Below are 19,038 nucleotides of genomic sequence, written 5' to 3'. Positions count from 1 at the left end.
GAGCTTAGACCTGTTTACCATTTGGTTCTGCACTAAAGCAGCATATTACACTTTTCCTCTCCCCTGCACCAACCAGACAGACCATCAACCCGTAACTAGTTCAGCAGAGCAGCCCCCAGTTTTGCCTTTTATATAAAACACTTTAAAGCTTTAATGAAGAACAACAGCAGCTTGTGTATGTAAGCATCTGTTAGCAAGCACGGGGGTGACCAAGAGCACTAATGGAAGAAAACATAAATCAAGGACTAAATACAAGGCTTAAGTTTTACATTTTTCTCTCCTCACAAAGACTTTACTTATCACCTGGTAGAGGTGACCCAAGTCAGCTAAAATAAAGGGCCTGACATTAAAAGGATATAATTTGGAGGAAGGAAGTTCCAGCTTAAGACCTGATTGGCTAGTGCAAGATAACGCTGAAACACTGAAGACATCTGAGCATTGAGGTTTTCACGTCTGCTGAATTCCTGAAGTACCTCTACTGTGAGCATGAAGATCTGCCGCAGATCGTCCTCCTATAGTCAGGACGAACACAATATATTAATAGAGTCTCTCAGTCATTAATTAAAATGTTGATTAAAAAGAAATACTTTTCTAAAGAGAAAAGAATTTTCTGTTTTCACCCTATTTTTCATTAAAATACAGAAAATATTCTGAAGTTGTCAGTCAGAACCCCCCCACTCTTTTGCCAAAATTAATAGATTGAGTTTGTAAAGAATAAGAAAAAAAATCCTCTCATAAATGCTAGTCATTGAAAGAAAGACTTAACAATACGTTTTTAATAACTGGTGGAGGAGAGGGTTGGTCTTTGGCATGAAAAAAAGTTGGTAAATTGTTCCACAACAGTCAGTTTAAAGCAATGCCTTCACAAAAACATTTCTGCCTGGCCAAACAATACATCTGAGACAACCAGACTACACCATCTGCAATAATATTTTTAAATACATAGCTCTCCTTGGCTTTAAACCAAAGCTATATTTAAGACTATCATTGTTCCACAGAGTGTTCGTTTTGTTTGCAATTGGTAGCCAAGGAATTAAAGAGTCCAACCACATAAAGATCTGCAGATGTATGTAAGATCTACATTCATAAAATGGGCAAAAAGGGATTGTACTTTTTGATACAAGTTTTTTAAAAATACATTATCAACTTCCCTAAAATAGCCAGTATCTGCATTTATAATATAGTATTTGTCCTATTAAATGCTGTTCGGCACACACTGTACCTGAATGCACCTGGCACAAGAAAGTAGTTCTGCTTTTCAATGTTTAAATTTTAGAAAGACAGGTAGCATATATTGATACAGAACTAGTTTACCTGAAATATACGTTTACAGTTACCATGGAACTCCATGCTTAGTCCAATGTTGCTGGTTTTACTTGAACTTGAGAACTCGCTCAACAACGCCGTTAAAATGGAACAGGCCAAAGTTTGCTACAAAAAAAATAAGGGGGAATAATATAACTAAAAGATGTCCAATAACGTAATATCACCTACATTGTCCTTAAATTATTTTATCAGCATATTTCTATGACTATTACTTCAGTTTCTTCTAACACAAACTAGAACAACTCAAACTTTCAGGAGTTCAGTATAGATCCTTGGGTGAACCACCTCTGGGATCATCCAGGCTCCATCCTTACAAAAGAAATTCAAGTATTTGAGCAATATAAAAGCAGCACCTGTGCAATCATCACTACAAAATGGAAACAAACTCATTGCAATCCATTTCCCAGCCTTGCTGTTTACTTTCTCTCCCTGTGCACAGGGCTTTACAGGTATTAGTTTCAGGGAAGATTCAGTTTCCACTTGTTTCTATTGATCTAATAGTTCAGGTCACTCTGAAGTTTGTTTTGGCCCTTCTTTGCATTTGCTACACTTACCGTGTTGGTGTTTGATCATGATTAAATTTATACCACCAAAAGTGATAAAAGCTAGTCAAAAACACCACCTGCAATACACCGTCTACTACATCTTTTCCCTCTCCCCCCATCAAAAAAAAGGAGAGAAATACACAGAAAGCCCTGATGCTTGAAAGCTTTTGGATACTTCTCCAAAGCACAACATCCCCAAGCCTCAGAAAGAACCTTTAAAACTACTCTATTAGGACGATGTCTCTGAAGCGATATAAAAATCGGTGAGAAAAGGCATGTTAATTTTGGAGAAACAGATCCACGAAGACTGAAGGTTTAAGTATCTTTTTAATTCTCAAAACTTAAGGTAAGGTAAATCAAATGCTTATCCTAAAACACAACTTAAAAGCCAACTTTCCTTTATGAAACACACTGCTCCAGCCTTTGTTGCTGTTTTTTGAAATAAAAAAAAGCTTTTTTTCCTGATGCCAAAGTCCAGTAACCGTCAACACCAGTTTTAACATATTTTTTTAACTGATCATTACATACAAAGGGGAGTAAATATTGTACAATGGAGATGCAAGAAGTACTTCAGAAGTGTGCCATACACTACTGTAACAAGCACAATAGAAACTGTATACCGACAAAATGAAAACACTTTTTGTTGAAGAGATGTTCTTAACAAAAAACTTCAAAATTACTGGCTATCCTCCCAGACTGTTTGGAGCCAAGGTGCCAGGGATGGACAGAGGGATAGGAATTGTTAAAGGGTCATGCATGCCAGCAAGTGTCCAGGGGTTAAACAGAAATATGCACACTACCTCTGAACACCCGAAAGATTAAAGTGGAGATGATACTATTTATGCAAGCTCATACAACAGCTGAGACCAGTGCCATCCACCCACCAACTGCAACATCTTTGTTCAGAAATGCCTCTGAAGTCAGTACCTTGACCCCCCAGACAACTAGTTATCTTAGCCAGTATACACTAAATTAACATTCTTACTTGCTAAATAAGTCCCAGACAGATCTAACATAGTGGCTTCATGATAATGTAGGGGTTTTCTCTTCTACTATATAATAAAGCTGTACAGTGGACCAGCATATTGCTGATCAGTTGCTAAATCCAAGCTTTCCCATTTTAAAGAAATAACTATTTATGTCAAGTGGACTGCTTCTCATCTACAGTCACCACTGTCACACATAACAAATGATAAAAGCAACGTTTAGCCAGTGAAAAACATCACCACACTTTGAACTACTCCAGCAAAGTGCAATTTTGCCAGTTCTATACCAGACTTAGAAATATTTCTAATTAGCTCAAACATTTCAGTATTTTATTTCCAAATTTCTGTGTAAGCTATTTACAGAATAAATAACTTCTATTTAGAGGAAATCCAGATTTGATCCAATATAAAAAAAAAAAATCAGTGTAGGCTAACACTGAGTTTTAAATCCAACATTAAAAGTTCCATATGAAGAATTAACACATGGGGGGGGGGGGAACCAAAATAGAGATGTATATTGGTTAAAGGCACAGCAAAAAAAAAAAAAAAAGAGAGGGGGGGGGGGGGGGAAAAAAAAAAAAAAAAAAAAAAAAAAAAAAACCGAACCTGAAGTTTGGCTCTAGAACAATGCTTCAGATAAGAATACATGTTTTTAAAGGAATAATGCAAAGTTGCCAGAGAACACTGCCCAATTTCATTATGTGCAAGGAGATGCAGAAGTCTCACAAGGCTAAATACTTTAAATGCAGGCTTTTATTTTATGCCTGAATTACTGACACGGTGATACTTTTCAGCTCAGAGAAGCCGTGACGTAAGGACATCATTAGTTGCAATTACAAATCTGTACAGTTTGATGCTCTATAACGTACCATGTGGTATTAATGATTACAATAGTACAACAGCCTGGCTAAAGCTAAGCTGCTTCTGCTTTATCATGCAAAGATCTTCACACCAGCCACCACCCAGACCACCACAGGGCAAGCAGGGCAGTGATGCAGACTACCCATCACTTGCAGTTGGTTGTCAATTCTTGGAAAACAAATCAGTAAGTTCGAACAACAGGTAAGGAGCAATAGGAAAAAAAGTTTGTTCCCACCATGATTACAAATAGTTAATATTAGCTGAAATAATAGACATTTTCTCCTTCCATTTTCTCTAGTTTGCTTATATGGTATATAATAATTCATCCTTTCTGTTTGGATAGTAATGTGCTATTGCATGATAAAAGTATGTCCCAGATTTTTTTGTGTGCTTTTCTCCTGATTTCAAGGAGAAATTTTAAAGGAAGGTTAAATTTTGTGATTGATGGTATAGAAATCTCTTCAAATATGTAAAGAGCAATGGATGCAGCTAGGCTGACTGAATCTGCTAAGAGCCTGATAAAGCAGCTTGAGCAGTGACCTGCCCCCCTGATTTCAGTAAGAGCTATTTCAGGTAGTTCTGACATCAGTACCTGCTTTGAGCATGAAAGAAGCGTGACGTTACTAGAGATGTACACACTTTATTCCCTCCAGCAGCCTAGTGCACAGCGAACACCAGGGCCCACTGCATCCCTCTGCTTTCCTCCCTCCCACTGCATTCCCAGCATCCCGCCAACTCCTTCACCTTGGTATTTTGATACCTGGGGTGCAAATCCTGCCCCATTCCCTCACCATCCCAAGGGCGCTGTGTGCACTACAGGCACGTCCATGCCCTCCTGTCACTCTCTGCATCTGCGCTTACCCCTTGCATCCATGAAGAATTATAAGTACACCTGTATATCCAGGTCACCAGAGCAGGAGAAGACCAAAGATAAGATACTGGCCAGCAATTTAAAATTTACTGCAACAACAGGCTGAGAGGAGATTGCTTGAGATTCGTTTCCTAGAAGGTAGATGCCAACCCCCAGGAGTTTAGCTTACAGACAAAAGCAGAGGAACAGATCAAGACCTGTAACACATCCTTGGAATGTCAAGCATTTGCATAGAACTGCACACAAAACCACCACTGCTTCCCAAAACTGCCATGAAACTATAGGAATTTATATAGATTGTTGTGCATATCAGTAAGATTGCCATTTTCATATTAATATTAACAAAATAATTAGCATAAAAGAACATGTGCCCTGCCATCTATTGAACTCTTCTGAATACACAGTAATGCTTCAGAAACTCTGGAATAAAGCTTAAGTAAACTGTACTAAAAGTAAAATTTTACTTTATGAAAAGTAACTTTACTGAAAGTTAACTACTAATATTTTGAAATACTTTTTTTTAATTTACATGTATGTTTGGCATGAATACACTTTAAGTACCTCAACACAAATGCAGGCTATTAGAAGATTTCAAAAATCTGAAAAAACAACATAATTTTAGATAAACCAATACAGTTGTGCTCTGTGAAATAAAATTACTTCCTCTTATACATAATAAAATTGAATGCACTTAATACATGTAAAGTTCTAGGGTGGAGGGTTTTTTTTTGTTGTTTTGTAGTGTGGTTTTTTTAAAGTTTTTGCCATGCCACAGGAGACATTAACAATCCAACTTAATAATACCATACAGTAATAAGTAGAAAATGCATGTGATTCTGGGCATCATATTAAAAGTCAGATCTGAATGTCTATTGTGCAGTAATGCCATTTACTTCATACCAGTAAAAGTACACCTCTGAACCTAGTTTGGCTCACTCGCTAGCAATTTCACTAGTTCTGCCACAAGTACATACCCAAACAATAACCCCATCTAACAAAATAAAATACTTCTCTTGTTGAGAGCGGACTGCCTCTGAGAATAGCTTGGCACTCACCCCAGTTAGCTTTATTACCAGGAATAAACTTCATGAAAGATCGCTATACATAAAATAGACTCTCAGCTGCTCAAACAGAAGATCAATGGGACTTGTGATAAGAGATTAACTTGGCAATCAGACACCCAGTAGTATCGTTTTAGTGGTTTTCTTTTTAAATTATTCTAATAAAAACACAGACACTACAGAAAGACCATGCGTCATTTTAACAGTAAACACCACATATATAATTCATAAAACTCAGATGCAAAAGGTAAATGCAACTTATTCCTCCAAATGGAATGTCCCCTATAACAAAAGTTAAAGCCATAATGTTTGAAGGGATTTCACACTTGTGCCTGGACTGCCCATGGAATAAGTGAACTGCTTCATTTGAGGGTAGTTAGGTTACAAAGCATCTGAAAGGAAGAAGAGTTCAAATACAGCTTAGGAAAAAATAGACATGTGGTACACCAGCTCCAAGGCAGAAAAGCCAACAGACAAAGCAGAATGAACTACACCAAAAGTGTTTCCTCTGTTCTGAAATTCAGAGCAGAGATACAGCTAGGTTGTCAGAGGCTCGATTAAATCATTCATTTTACTACAAAACCAAAACAATCAAGCAAGCCCCTGCCTTCTGCAAGTATCATTTATACAAACAATCAAGCAAGCCCCTGCCTTCTGCAGGGGCTACAGGAAAATGAGTAAGTATATTTAAAAGAACAAAGGTCTCACCTGAACAGAGCAAATCATAACATCTACCCTGTTATGTTAGATCTCTGCCAGCCTGAACATGCATTTAGAGGACTTTTTGTCTCCATCCATATAATGTAAACTCTGTTACTAAAACCAAAGGGAAGCCACAAGAAGCGTTTAATAATATCCCAAAACCAACTAATTTTAACTTGCACAAGAGCAGGAAGAATCAAAGAGTAAATCTATCAGAGGTAGAATTTGCTGTGCTGCTCCTAGGTAATAAAATTCTGCAGTGAGAATGTGTCAAAAGCAATTTCACCAAATAAATTGTTTAAAGCAAGGCTTCCTTTATAAAGGCGGTAATATACTTCTTCCTTAACTTCCTTGAATAAGCACAGCTGTATTTGCTAACATTTTCAGAGTATCTAAATCCCCAGAATGTAAGCTGCAACTCCAAATGGAAAGGTTAACAGGATGGCCACGGGACCAAAAGAAATACCATTAGGTACACAGAGTAACTGGGGCCACTCCAGCTTTTCAACGTGTGAGTATTGCAATGGGAGGGAGAACCCAGGAGTTGAAGTAGTAGTTCCCAACCAAAGAAAACCAGCACATATTCTGAAGAAATATAAGCAAGCACCAGGAAGAACCCACTGGATTTTATCTGTTTGTTCCATCCCAAATGAGCCAACTGGTGGAAAAAAAGTTGTAGAGCAGGGACAGGATGATAGGAATAGGACCCACAGCTGCAGTTTTGTGCTGTCAGCAGTAAGGGACTGACTGGGCAACGCATCCCTTTCCTCCCATTCCCCCTCTGTCACCGTGCAAAGACAGACAAACAGCACCAGGTTAACACACCACACCTACAGCGGCACAACGGGTGAGACCCTGCTTCCCCTCCTTGGGGGGAACCAGGCAAACCGAGCAAGGGAAACCCCCAAGGTTGAGCTGAGAAAGAGAAAACCAATTCCTCTGCAAATCACTGGGGGCCACAGGAAGATGATCTTGTGGCATGTCAAGCATGCAGGCTTTGGCCAAAGAGAGAGGGGAAGTAGCAGCCTCTACTAATAATGGAAGAGGTCCAGGCAGAGTTTGCTGGAGCTTAGGGTGCAAAACATGCTTTTCTTTGTTTCTCTGGGGACAGGCGAAGTTGTGAAGCAGAAATCAGGAGGAGGAAAAAAAAAAAGTAATCTCATCAAAAAAAGTGGAGGTCTGAAAACCATTTATCTAGAGGTAACAGCCTTCTCTGGGTTCTTGTCTGAAAGGCACCAGTCAAATCTTCACTCCTACAGTAGTTGCACGAACAAATCCAAGACTTTCAATTAAATTCAAAATAATGAATAGTAAAACTAGCCATGCAGCTCGCGATCAGTATCACCCAGCTTTAAATATACGTCATCCTGGCAAGTGCTCTTTTGGTGGGCAGGTGTCCCCTCTCCCCACACTTTTCCCAGTACTCATTCCTGGCCCTTCTTGCCTGCCTCTGCTTGCCATACTGTCAGATATGCCAAATGAGCTGCGTTACATGGCTGTGCTCCACAGCAGATCTGCTTAAAGGGGTGGTGGTGGTGGGGAAGGTTAGGAGGGAGAAGGCTGGTTGTTTTTAAGTAGACTCCCACACAGATCCAGTTAATTACTGAACGTATATATTCAGAAGGGCAGTACCTCTGAGAGGAAGAGGGACTACAGACCGAGCAGCTAGGGTCAATAAACTTCTTAAAGAGGCTTTTCCCCATAAGCCTGTTTATTTGTGCGTCACCACAGCAATAAAAGAAATACAGGGTGACACATGGAAAGGCATAATTTCTTCCTTCCCAGTGAGTCTCTGAGATCTACAGGTGAGGGCCTCCACACCTGCACATCTCATGAGACAGAAGAATTGAGGAAATGAAGTCCTGGATGCCATACATAGAACAGGAGGCACACATTTCTCCTCTGGAATGCGTCTCCTCACTTCCCAGCCCTGTCTTTGAAACTGTAGCTCTATTGTAAGCGATAATACTGGGAGCTATCAATTTCTAATATTAAAGTCATTAAGCAACTAAGCTGGAGTCTTGCTGTACTGCATCTCCAGTAAAGGAGGCTCTCTTTCAAAAGAAAAATCGGAAAACTTTAAAGGGCACCCTGGTTAATACAACTACTAAAAAAATACTTATGTTTTAAAGTTCTCTTACATTTCTATTACTGAGTTTTAACCTCGTATTTGGAGTAGTTTCTGGATCCCTAAGAGTCCCAAACCAATCTTTAACACACTAACCTAAGCCTTTATAGAGCACTTGTCAGCATGAAGGAAACAGCTTAAATATCCTGGTTTACCATCTGGTTTTTATACTCAACATGTCTCAAGGGTAGTAAGGTTCATAGGACAAGGTAATAATTTTATTAGACCAGAAGATACAGCTGAGGGTAGAGAGGGGAAAATAATACATACGTTATTGTCAAAATGTGAAAGTCACAAGAGGCTCTCCAACTCCTACCCTACCACATGAGACAATAACAGCTAGACAAGGATCCAGAAGTAAAATTCCTCTTAAAGAATAGAAATAAGAACCATAAATGCTAAATAAATGTAACTAGTTATCTATGCAGCCATTATTATTGACAGATTAATTTCAGTTAAGATGAATGCCTAGAGTTCTGCTTATTAGTATTTCCCACTGTTCACATGAGATCCATCCACAGCACATTCCTCAGCAGTTTAGGTAACCTGAAGCATCTGAATCTCCTCTCTAGCCCAACCATGAACACTGGGAAACAGACCAACAGATTTAAAGGTTTTAAGAGAGAAGGAACTGTTATGATCCCAGAGCTCTTCCAGTAAGTCTTGTCAAGTCTTCTTGCATATACAGAAAAATTTAGGCTTCAGGTACAGAGCTTTATATTAGAATACATTCTACTGTATGCGTTGTAGATCTTAAAAAATACAGCTTCTGTTGCTTCCCAGTCCCGTGTCAGGCCTACAGCAGTTGGACCCCTCTGCATCTGCCTACCCATATTCTGGAAGAAATCGAGGTGTGACCCATATCCTAGTCCAGTTTTAAACAAAGTCCATCTGATTGTGTTCACATGCTGACCAGTTCCTCCTCCTGGGAATCAGTCACCTCAGCTCTCAGGATTCCTGTCCTTCTGTCAGGGATGAAGGACAAATGAAATCCTTCAGCTATGCAAAAGCAGAATATTCTAACACAAAAAGAAAAGGACAAGAAATTGAAGGCATTTATAGTTGAGAAGAACTTGGCCCACACAATTCTCTAAAATCTTGAAATCAGTGATAGAGAACATGTATTTAGCATTTTAAGATTGGCCCATGATACTGTGTCTACTGCCAGAAGCTCTGTCCCCCAGAGATGAAGATTTTGAAAAAGGATCCTGAAATTGCTATTGGAGGGAGACTACAGACTCTCCTTCAGGAGCAGAAGGATGGCTTGCATCTATGTTACAGGAGGAGCCAGTAAAAACAAAACCAGGAACTCCAAAGCCAATCCTTGTCCTCCCAGAATATTACTACCTAAACTCATTTATAAATTAATAGGCAGCCAGACCCTCTACAGTTTGCTTTCCCTTCTCAGACAGGGGTTTCTTCCACAAGATTCATAAAGGTCCGTACAGCAGAGAAGCGGCAGCAGGAGCCAGCGCTCCAGGTTCAAACCCTGGTTCTAACCATGCATCCTTCCCATCCCATCCCACCTCTCCTTAGTGCCCCGTTATTTCCTTAACACATACACTGTGTTCCACTATTAAGAGATTACTCAATACTAAAGCCATCTTTTTCATCTCCTGCCCACTTTCTTCCTCTCATCACTATTCCTCTCCTCTTCCTCCTAATCTCCTTTACAGTTTTTCATTCTCAACAGTTCATCCATCAGTCTTGTTCCCATGTCAGTTTGCCACAGCATTACTCAACATACCTTCAAGTTCCATCCTCAAAATACATCCATTTCTAAAGATACTTAACTAATACTTGAGAAGTTAGTATCTTAAGCATATCAAATCCTGGAAAAGGACACATGCAAAAGACAGTACCATCTACATTCACTGTTCTCCTCATTACACCAACCTTCAGGACTTGACCCTGACAATATGTTACTGAAAAGTCCCAAAGATTTTAAGGAGCATGAGCGTAACACACACAAAACTAGTACCGATGTCTGACAGGAACTGGGTGGAGGGTTGCAGGGAACAGAAAAGATTAAGTACCTACTTTATTCTTGTAAGATAAAGAAGGGCCAGGAAGCTTCAGAGACAGCAGAGAGGAGAAAGCATGCGGAAAGCAGGCAAGAGACCACTTCGCTTTTTTAAAAAGGACTTTCTCTCAATTACAAACTGCTGTAGAAAGCCATTATCAATAACCAAGAGCCATGATTGAGATGTTAAAACATTTTTAAATATGAAGTGACCTGCTGCTGACTCCATATGTTATTTCTCATCTGCTGGAGTGAACCTCAGGTAGGAAGACACAAATGCGTGGGCAGTAGGTCAGAGGAAACACGGAGCAGAAGTCTGGGAAGGATACAGAAAGGGACCGAGAGACTCAATAGAGAATTGGGAGTCACAAAGGTGTGACAGACTGCTGAAACTTGAGTGTACAAGGCTGGAGGCAAGAGTGCACATCACATCACAGGAAAGACGTTAAAAAAGTGGAAGGAGTCAGGGAGGCACAGAGGGCTGGAAAACATCTGCTGATCTTTCCCAACACCCATATCCTAGCCTCTTCCCTGACTTGGGTGGAAGTGTGTTTTTATAAATAGCTAATATAAACACCTCTCCAGTGAAGTGCAGAAACACCTGTGACACTGCATGGCACTGTCCTGACAGCACAATGTGGATCTTGAAAGCAGTATCACTCCCTTAGCTTCATACCATACCCTGAAGCGCCCTTTGCTGAGACGCCACACGGCAGCAAGGCAGCTGCACCACCGTGGTTCCACACCACTTGATGGGCATGGCTGAAAACTACAGAGACACTAGTAAAAACACCCACCCATATTTGAAAAGATAAGTAATTAATTGTATTAATTATTTCATACAACCTTTCAAAGTTATTATATATTTATACAAGAGGCATGCCCCGAATCCACTCAGAGCTCAGTTTGTGGCAGGTACTGTGGTAACACACAATTTTATTACTGCTTATTATTGTGCATGCCAAATCCTGGGTCACATGAAGCTGTGCCAGTACCAGAGTTTCTCTTGCAGCAAAGTCTCAGAAGATTACAAGAACATTTTTATGAATGAGAACTATTTTATAATATAAAAACTCATACACCCATGGGAGCATGTGTTTATAACCAGCCTTCCAAAGACTAACAAAGATATACCACGCCTTACAGAAAAGATGTTCCAGCAGCATCACGTGCCGTTTTTTTACTAGTACATTGTATTAGCATACCGGAATAGAAAACATCTTTATATACTAAAGATGTTTTAAATACCCTTCTTAACACCTGAGCACAAATACTTTGGAAAAACTATGCAGAAAGTAATACTTATAAAGAGGGGTAGATAAAGGGAAATTAAAAGCTGAGCCAAACTTGGTCTCTGTATGGTGGCAGTAAGCGAAACTCAGAAAAGAGGAGAATGAAATATTGTCCCTTCCCCCAGCCAGGGCTCCTCTGCGATGTGCTCTGTTCTGCAGCAAGCCCAGGGTGATATACTTAAGCTGGCAGTCTTAGCTTGCTGTATGCTGTGTTCAGTGTAGCATGTCTGTATACTAGTGCATGCACAGAATACAACCGTAGAAGTTGGACTGTGCAAGAGTTAGTTCAGAGAGGACTTCTCTGTCAACATCCAAGTTTCTATTTACTCCACTTTTGTATCTTTATGGAAAGATCATATAAACTACATAAGCAGACACACCAGCTTGCAAAAAACTTGAAAATCTCAGTTGTAACTCCATTTTAATAACAAGGCTATGTTCCCCAGAAAAAAGCATGAACTTAACATTGTTCTCCTAAACAAATACCCATTTCTATCCAAATTATGCACAACCAAAAAGGCCGAAATATTCTCCTTAAGCCAAATAACAGTGAAATTAAGGTTTAGAAGTGTAACCGAAATTTCCATTCCCTGGGGGGATATCACTTGTGCTCAGAGGTGACACACTATTTTTAGGACCATGACATGAGCTGCATTACTTCTAGTACATTTTGATCGAATTTTCAGAGTTAAACATTTGCCACTCACATCTAGTACAACTGCTGCTCTAAATGCTCAGCAATGTTAGGAGTCCATTCCCTCAAGGTTTGTTTTGTTTGAGAAAAGCTTCAGTTAAAAATTTCAGCATGGAATCTACATAATCTTCGATTTGCATTTGGTAGGAGAAAAATCACCTCTCTTTAATCTCTAGTTACATGCCTCTATTATGACCTATTCTAAACTTATCTCCTGGCATAGCAAACGGAATTTTGCTAAATGCATAGATAGATATTGGACACCTTGTTTCCACTTTGAGCTCAGTATGGAAGGTAACACTTACCCCTAGTAGTATGACATTAAATCTAGAGTAAGTTTTGTATTTCCATTCCAGTTTTACTTCCTCACACCCCTTTCTCTTCACCTACCCATCTCCCAGAGAACAGCAGAGGCCTATGCCTCCTGCTGGGTAGCCTATTCCAACAGCTGAGCCACAGGAGGGTACAGCACTGCACAGATGGAAGGGAAACAGAGTGAGTAGAGAACCGGCCAGCTATTGGAAAATTCATTTTAGATCATGCTGTTTTACTAAAGAAACCCAGAGAAACAGAAAAAAAAAAAACAAACCATCACATTAGTGACGGTTAAAGCCAGTATTGAGAAACCTATTCCCTAAGAAATATGGTGTAATTGTGTACCAAAGAACTACACATACTACTACTAGTCCCAAAATATTCTTATTCAAAAATCTCCAACTTGGTAAATGATTGCTTGAATAGCTATAAACTTAATTACTAATTTTTATTTTTAGATAAGAAAAGTATACAAGATTTTATAGCCACTAAGTATATAGCTTATGCTGCTGATACAGATTGCTTAAATTTTGAAGAAGAAAACAAAATACTTACCACAGTGGGGTTACCGCTGCTGATCAACTGGCTGACTTCATGAAAAATGCTTTTGCAGTCGATTGATTTGTCTAATGATCCCCGTTTCACTATCACCGCTACTGCTAATAGAATCTGCTCCCGAACATACTTTTGAAGGCTGTAAACAACATTGCAAAAATACGTTTGCAAATAATTTTGAACATCAATGATCAATAAAATTTTAAACTAATTTCTTTTTCAAACATTTTGTGTGAATTCATAAGGGAAAGCTGACAACTCTACGGAAGTCAACTAAGTGTTAAGAATGGAAGACAAATTATTGTTGAAATGGTCTTCCACTGCTACCCTTGGAAACAACAGGATAACCCAGACTTTATGCAGAATCCTACATGTTCAGAGATGTTTTTTCTATACTTACTTAGGCCTTTGTAAGACATAGGTTAGAAGGAATGTTCGCAGTGACTCGATGCTAGTTTTTTCCAAGAGAATCCATTCTCTTACAACTGCTTCCATTATCGCTGTAGCAGCTTGGAAAAGGACATAGTCCACTTTACTAGTTTCTGTGGGGAAAAACAGAGGCAATTTGAGAATCAGAAGACACACATGTGTTTAGCTTGTATGTATTTCTAACAAAAAAAAACCGGAAAGTACTATTAGTTAATTTATTATTAAATGGAATTTTGTTGCTATGAAATCAGACAAAGAATTTACACCTCAAAAGGAAGGGGAAACCAATAACCCAATTATCAAATTGTCCAATATTATTTGAGTCAGAAACTCAGGGGAAGAAAAGTTGGCTGCATGAGAAGGCTGGCCAAAAATCAAGAATAAGAATGCTAACACAACTGTGGAACAAAATAAAATAAAAATGACAGATTTAATCACAATACATTAAGATATGATTAAATTGTCATGTGTGCCAGAACTGAAGGTTCTTCTGTCATTCATGTGCTTGTCTTTGGAATCAACAGTGCATAAAATTACTTGTATTTTATGGATGGTAATGGAAGCAAGTCCACTTACACATAAAGATAACATTTGTGTTTAATTATTACAACAAAAGTTTTACAGACTGGTGTATTTAAGGTTTTCTACATTATGTTCAAACTTCTGTATTTATCTTGAGGTAATCAAAATATAACTTTGTAACAGTGTAGGAATCACTAGCCCTTATTATCTGAATATCTGCTTGCTTTGTATATAGAGGCACTAAAGAAACTAGAAAAAGATGTTATGGAAAAAGGTGACAGTTTGTGTGACTACAAAAAAGCAAGTCCACTTACACATAAAGATAACATTTGTGTTTAATTATTACAACAAAAGTTTTACAGACTGGTGTATTTAAGGTTTTCTACATTATGTTCAAACTTCTGTATTTATCTTGAGGTAATCAAAATATAACTTTGTAACAGTGTAGGAATCACTAGCCCTTATTATCTGAATATCTGCTTGCTTTGTATATAGAGGCACTAAAGAAACTAGAAAAAGATGTTATGGAAAAAGGTGACAGTTTGTGTGACTAAAAAATATAATTTACGGAAAAAACCAAGAATTTGAATTTAATTTATATGATGATAGAAAGCAACAGAATTTTTTGTTGTTGTTGTTCCTTTGCTTTTAAAAGTTTTAACTTGGAAATAGCAGGTAGTATCTCAGTAGCCAGTTTCAAAACATTCTGAGCTCTGTAGGAAACATAGAAAGAGCATTTGAAAAAGGTGTAGCCACAGGGTGGCAAAAGCATAAAATATGAAATGGTGAAATAAAATTCCTGAACAAGAAGCGGAGTTTGAGCTATGGTGGGCAACCTGCCAGGACTAGAAAAAATGGGTTTATTCAAGAAAGCCTCACTCAGGGGACGGCGGGCTTCAAATAACTACAAAACAAACTTTCTTCCATGATTATATACACAGAAGTTCATAATATGTATTTCCTTTACATGTAAGTTCTATATCCAAGATAAAAACATTTTAGCAAATTGGCTGCTAAGTCATTTAATCAGGCTCCAAATCTAAACCCTACACAGGTAAACGTACTTAAATCAAAATAAACCACCTTTAAATCTACTTAGCTTAATTTGGAAAACTAAGTAAACACTTAATTAAAAGATTAATGTCTTTGTTTAACACACACACATAAAAATGAGCTAGATTATTCCTGCATGGGTATTTTAATTCTGGCATTTTCTACCTTCGGGGTCTTTGGCTTTTCAAACTGTACAAAGCTCACACAAAAAGAGAATGCTATCCAAAAAAAAAAAAAAGAGGATGGAATTTCTCCTTTGTGTCAAGTACTGCAGATGCACAACTGCAATCATTAACAGCACAGACGTCCAGCACTCGGTGTAAGCTTATAACTAGTCAGAGCACCATTCTCTTCTACATGAAGTTACTAAAGAAAGACAGGACAAGTTTTGCCAGTACATTTAAGAGCTATAAGCTTACAGCAGAAGAACGTAGAGCCTCATGCTTCCTGGGTTCAACTCCAGGTTTCTAAAGAAATTATACGGTAGTGGCTGTTCCCCTTTTCCTTATGCTCATCATGTCCATTGCTCTCCCTGTATCGCTTGTACACTCTTCTTTCCACAAATGCCATCAACATCCTTGTTATCTTTCTCTACCTCCATTCCAATTCCTGTCTTGACCGTTTTTTTTTTCCTGTTTCTTTTTAAACCCATCTGCTCTGATCTTCTGGTTCCTACCCATCCTTACCTGCATATATCCCTTCAGTACACTTTAACTCTTTTATTCGTCATGAACAGCTTGTCTCCCTTCCTGGTTCCTGATATCATAATCCCTGCCTCTCCCTTCTCACCTCCCAGGTGTTAACCAGCTGTTCTTTCTGTCCAGACTGTACAAACAGTTACTCATGAAGCACAAAGTTTTGGGAAAAGTCTCTCATTTCCAGGTCTCAGCATCACAACTGCCTACTGGAGAAGCCTGCCAGGAAAAACCTGCCACATGTGGAAACATGCTGGTTTCTTAATGGTGATAGCACATGAGCAGTTCAAGGATGTAGTATTTCTAGGCATCCAAAAGGTGTTAAAAACAGGATCACATTCCTTCCAACCAGCCACATTTCAGAAAAAAAAAATAATGAAACATGTCTGCAGTGATATTTCATTATTAATGCTAAATTGTATTCCCCTCTGAGAATAAGAGGCAGTGATATATCCCTTAGTACAGATACTACTACTAGGTATTTATTTCATAAATTTCCATTATTTACTTCTGAGTAGTAACAAATACATCACTTATGAGACACCAAAATGTTCTGCAAAGTTACTTAAGTATGGGTTTTTACCCCACTTAAAATTTTCTAAAAATCAATGTGAAAATAAAAAGCATCAATTTTGCAGACCCATAAAGCAAAAAGTGTGGTTACAGTCTTCAGGACCAGATGAAGTACTAATATAATATACTAAAACTGGAAGAAACTCATTTGTAGAAAAAATTTTGGTTGGGGAGTGGGTGTAGGAAAGGAACCACAGCCTGCTCTATATATCACAATATAATTTAACAACACAGTAGTAGGCCTGCAATATTAACATCACAATAATCATGAACGGTACATCTCTAATCCAGTAAATTTAGAAATAACTTTTAAAAATTACTGTGGAATGAATTAAGTATGAAAATAATCATATTTTAAACATAATTCTAATATTTCTCTGTTCATTCTGGCAAATTCTTTGAAAGAAAAGTTGCTTTTTGTGGTTTTGGCACGTGTTCTTTTCCACAAATTTCCAGGTTTTCCTCACCAGGTTTCGGAGTCAGCTTTCACTGAAACTTCCCCCTTGCCTCCCCCCAACACTCACATCTGGTCAGTACAGCGGTGCTGAGCAGGAATCTTACATGCTTACTGCTCCTGCAATTTTCAGATTATTTAGCTGCCAAACTCTAATAAGTCTCTATAGCGCCTGTAAAAACAGATTTGTTTTTAAAGACTTGTATCACAACTACATTTACAGCATTTCTATTAAAACCCAAGAAATTCTGATAAAAGCTGATACCTACCTATCTCTTTCCTTTCTCCACCGGTATAATCCCACAAAAAACTTTGAATCAATACCCTATTGTTTCTACCAGGTGGACAGAAACTTTTCTAACTACTTTTGCTGTTTTTTGTTCTGTGTTTTTTTTAAACACAACAGTTGGGCTGTTAACAGCAACTTACTAAGACATTCAACTTGAAATAAATTCTCACCATGGAAAAGTTCAGCACCAGTGTAAAATCTGGCAAAAGTATATAAAATTGCATCATTGGTTGATTCAATGGGAAGCATCAAGCCAAGCAGCAATTGCACTACAGGCAGTTCTACAACCTCCACAGATTAGACAGTACTACAATAATCACGGAGCAGAGGAAAACTGAATCTATTAAATCAGTTTAGGAACTTAGCTACACAAAGTTGCACATTGCAGACTTTAAAGCTGCCAGAAACAAAACCAAAGGGCAACAATAGGCTTCACGCTCCATCACAAAGTATGTCCATCAAAAAGTATCAAAACTAATGTTCGCATTCCCAGCTGCACAAGAACAGCACAGTTCCAGTTATAATAACAGGTACATTCTTAACTTAATTTATTAAACCTTACCCAAAATGTGTTTGCAAACAGCAAATGGTGATTTTGATTTTCTAAATGATAAGAATATGTGCTCGGCATGTTGGCGTTGTTCATTATTGACCATGGAAGGTGGTGCCTGAAAGACAAGAGAGGAAAAAAAAGTTATTCAAGTACTAAAACCCCACCCTGATTGTAAATACATATGAGCAATGTCATTAACTTATAAATATTTGCCTTGTTAAATATCAAACCCGAGTATCTCTTAGTAAAACTGCCTGTTCTTTCTCAGTCACGGCCGCCTCTTATATAACACTGTGTATTTACGTTGTGTACATGTAAGTGTGAATATTGAGACAGCAGGCAGAGAATGAATAATTCTAAGTATTGTGTTCCTAATGATGTTTCTGAAGAAAGATAAAAGTCAGATCTACATTCAACCCAATCCTTTTTCTGCTCAAACAAAAAATATTGTTGCACACCACGCTCACAATCACAGAAACAAAGCACTATTTTTTCTTTAGTTCTACACTTGTTTTAAAATATTGAATTGTATAATAAATTCAAGGGATTAAAAAATCATGACTATGGATATGTTCTAAAATAAAGTATTGGCAGTAACATACTACCCTCTAGTGTTTCACATTAAAGTTGACATCTTAAAGATGGAGTGAGGGCTTGAATTTGAGAGAGGGGTCAGCTCATTTGGGGATGGCTACAGTAGTTGCCCAGCTGCCTACGCCCATTGTCTCTATACCCATGCCCTTACATCATGGGCACCTTAACTGCTCAGGTAGCACCTGCTGCTCCACTACTGCTGAAAGCCAGCTCCATGGTGGTTTCTACCTGAAAATCAACTATAGGTAAAGCATGAAACTAAGCAGTAACCTGTATCGTTGCGAGGTAGGATATTGCCTATGGAGCGCAGATGAGAGCTAACTGCCTGTATTGCAGCCTTACGTCACCGAGCAACCCCGAGATCTGCCCTGCTGTCCCACAAGGTAAAAACAACCCTGCAGAAAACATCGGCTGTTCACAACACCACACTGCTCTCCACTTTTGCCATTAATATTCTCCAATTTCTGCTATTTGGGATTTATCTGAACAAGCACACGGTACAAAATACTCTTACAGG

The 19,038-nt window shown here is 38.4% G+C and overlaps 1 protein-coding gene across 1 annotated transcript in view; it reads right to left on the bottom strand.

The window, feature by feature from the left end:
- Positions 1-18,036, bottom strand: part of XPO4 (exportin 4) — a 55,434-nt gene extending 37,398 nt beyond the window's left edge. Inside the window, exons 1-5 of the mRNA XM_009279361.1 lie at positions 17,937-18,036; positions 13,760-13,901; positions 13,360-13,498; positions 1,315-1,431; positions 359-512 (exon numbers count right to left, since the gene is read on the bottom strand). Of these exons, the coding sequence (XP_009277636.1) occupies positions 359-512; positions 1,315-1,431; positions 13,360-13,498; positions 13,760-13,901; positions 17,937-18,030 (646 nt within the window). The 5' untranslated portion in view covers positions 18,031-18,036. The remainder of the gene's footprint in view (positions 1-358; positions 513-1,314; positions 1,432-13,359; positions 13,499-13,759; positions 13,902-17,936) is intronic.
- Between the last annotated feature and the right edge of the window lie 1,002 nt (positions 18,037-19,038).

This window comes from Aptenodytes forsteri, unplaced genomic scaffold (assembly GCF_000699145.1).
Source record: "Aptenodytes forsteri isolate BGI_AS27 unplaced genomic scaffold, ASM69914v1 Scaffold307, whole genome shotgun sequence".
NCBI classification, from domain to species: Eukaryota; Metazoa; Chordata; class Aves; order Sphenisciformes; family Spheniscidae; genus Aptenodytes; species Aptenodytes forsteri.
This window is presented reverse-complemented; position numbering and strand designations above follow the sequence as displayed.